Source organism: Corticium candelabrum, chromosome 18 (genome assembly GCF_963422355.1).
Source record: "Corticium candelabrum chromosome 18, ooCorCand1.1, whole genome shotgun sequence".
Lineage (NCBI taxonomy): Eukaryota > Metazoa > Porifera > Homoscleromorpha > Homosclerophorida > Plakinidae > Corticium > Corticium candelabrum.
The window spans coordinates 6345038-6347793 of NC_085102.1; the positions used below are offsets into that span (position 1 = coordinate 6345038).

The 2756-nt window shown below is 41.6% G+C and overlaps 1 protein-coding gene across 1 annotated transcript in view; it reads right to left on the bottom strand.

Annotated features, from left to right (window-relative positions):
* Nucleotides 1–647: 647 nt before the first annotated feature.
* The window catches only part of LOC134194062 (uncharacterized), a 2333-nt gene continuing 224 nt past the window's right edge, over nucleotides 648–2756 (bottom strand). The window contains exons 2-6 of the mRNA XM_062662965.1: nucleotides 1765–1882; nucleotides 1523–1693; nucleotides 1335–1462; nucleotides 1025–1144; nucleotides 648–953 (exon numbers count right to left, since the gene is read on the bottom strand). Of these exons, the coding sequence (XP_062518949.1) occupies nucleotides 810–953; nucleotides 1025–1144; nucleotides 1335–1462; nucleotides 1523–1693; nucleotides 1765–1882 (681 nt within the window). The 3' untranslated portion in view covers nucleotides 648–809. The remainder of the gene's footprint in view (nucleotides 954–1024; nucleotides 1145–1334; nucleotides 1463–1522; nucleotides 1694–1764; nucleotides 1883–2756) is intronic.

The window sequence follows — 2756 nt, forward strand, 5'->3', positions numbered from 1 at the left end:
GTACGTTTCTCTTCGGATATTAAAAGAACAAGGATAAACAAATACTCAAGCAAAAGCGCGTTCTCTAGGTAAGCCGTGGTATTGAGGAATTCTGCTTGCAAGTCTGACGGGGAAACAGCTGTAGCGACACCATTTTACTTTAGAGAGGAACCACTGACGGCAAGAAGGCAGGTCTTTATAGTATCTTCGCATTCACATTCATCATTCTCGATATATCCGTAGCAGTCATCCGTAAACGCATTTATTCGTTCACAGTGGGCGGAGCTTAATCCACCAGGAAGCGCGGAGCAGGCGCGTGGGCGTTGCACATCACAAACATCGCTCGTTTCGTTTACAAAAGCGAAGATAACGGAGTAACTTATACCGATCGATTTGTCTTCGTAAGATCTACTCATACAAGTTAAGTTCATTTTTGTTGGACTTCCCCTTTAAAATGGTGTAATTTGGTATGCAGTATCCCTCCTTGGGAGTCCTAATTGTGTGAGAAAGATGCTGCAGGAATTAAGTCCCCTAGGGAAGCCTTGGGTTAGGTTAGAGTTCTGGTGACCATTTACCATGTACTGAGTGCATGTGTTACTCCAATGCAAGCAGCAAAACTCAGAGCTTGCACATATCCCTCACTATCAATATTAAGTCTTCTCTGTCAGTTAGACAGAAACGTGCGCCTTCCTGTAATTAATTTACTGTACGTACAGTTCTAAAATCTTATGCTATTATTATCTAATGCATATGCAAACATGAAGTGTTCATTACACATTGTGATAATATCACACAGTCAAGCAGCTTGACAGAATATACACATTGAGGTATTAGCTAAACAACCGATACTCAAATGAAGTGAAGAAGCAATCTCCTGTTCCTGAGCAGACTAGCAACTGCGATCCTTTATCACTCACCAGTCCAATAGCACTTGAAGCGGCCCCAGATGATCCCGGCTGAATGATCTTTAATGCCTAAAAGTGGAAGGAAGATGTACGTATATTGTAGTTAGGAGAGATCACATATGCCATCTGATGATTCTAACCACTCCTTCTTGTGAGTAGTAGCCTCGTTGAACATGATTGGTGAAGAAGCTAGCAAAATCTTCTTTGCATTTTGCATCATCAGACCATGAAGCAGGAATGTCTCGTATTGCATAAGCTACCTGAGAGGGGATATAGACAAGTTCATGAGGACTACAAGACTCTGTATACAAAGAGCACGCACACATGTCGCTCACAGACACGTGCAAGTAAACTGACAGCAGAAGACAGACAGACAGACAGACAGACATAAAAACACAAAGATACACAAAGAAACAGAAAAGGTATGTTTTAGTCCACATCATTCCCAACCTTAGCCTGCAATGATGCACTAACGTCATCATCTGAACTTTGAACAACCAACAGTCTGCTTTCATCTAGAAACACATACGCCTTCTGGTCTTCATAATTGACATAACAACCATTCATTCGAAGCACATCTACACCACACAACTGCTCCAAGTGACCATCACACATAAAAGCCAATATCAAATGCAAACTTTGTGGCTGTGGCTCTTCCTTCTTTGAGAGCTCGTTTAGCTCTTCCACCATCTTATCAAGAGAGTAGAACTTTGCCTCTTGCAGTACAGCATCGTGACTCACTGCAGGTGGCACGACAATCTGCCTTGTCCTCAGATAGTGCAGAATAGGTGAGAAAAACTCCCCGCTTCCTGCAAATTAATAGTTGTGAATTATTTCACGTTGAAGCAGAATTTTGGTCATATAATGAGGCATGACTGACTGTCAACAAAGTAGGCGCCGTTATCATCATAAGTGGTTGACAGTCGGCCTGATAGTAGACTCCCAAAGAAACTGTCTGGGCATGATAGTAGAGTGGATGATGAAGTTTCAAATATAGTCTGTGAATAAATAGATCTATTTAACAACTACAGCTGCAGGTTAGTCAATCATAGAAGGATAATCTGTAATCTGTCTGCCTGTCCGTCTGTCTGTCTTTGTCTCACTCTGTCTGTCTGTGTGTCTCTCTGTCTCTCTGTCTGCCTACCTGTCTGTCTACCTGCCTGTCTGTCTGCCTACCTGCCTGCCTGGCTGTCTGACAATGCCTAACAAACAAACACAAAAGGCAAAGCTATTGGAGATACCAAAACAGCAGTAGAATTTCTCACTGACTGGAGACGACGCCTTTCTGTTCTATTACAGACATGTAACAGCCAAGCGATCTTACAAAATTTTTTTGCCTCTCACATGGTCAAGTGGAGATAGACAAATTTAGAGATAGGGATATTCAGTTTTTAATCCATTAGATACAGAGTAATGGACTGAGATGGATTTGTTTACCTTTGAACATTTGCTTGTTGTATCTCTAAAGTTTAATTAAAATAATTAATACAACAATCTGTCTGTCTGTCTGTCTGTCTGCCTGTCTGTCTGTCACTACACATTCTTGTAGTACTTAATTGTCAAGATAATATTGACCTGTGGCGTCTTCAAGAAAACCAATTTAATAGTCAGTCCATTTGTCTACAACAGCCTAACTATTGTACGTACTTTGTCAGAACGCAAACTATACTGTAAATCATAGTTGTGTGTGTGTGTGTGTGTGTGTGTGTGTGTGTGTGTGTGTGCGTGCGCGCGTTCGTGCAAACGTTGAAACCAGGTCCAAACCAGTTTGACTATCGACTACACAATACATGAAATACACTCACAACCGAAAAAACCCCAATTTCCAACGCAACACAACTCTGACGCATCAACCGCAATACAAACAACCAT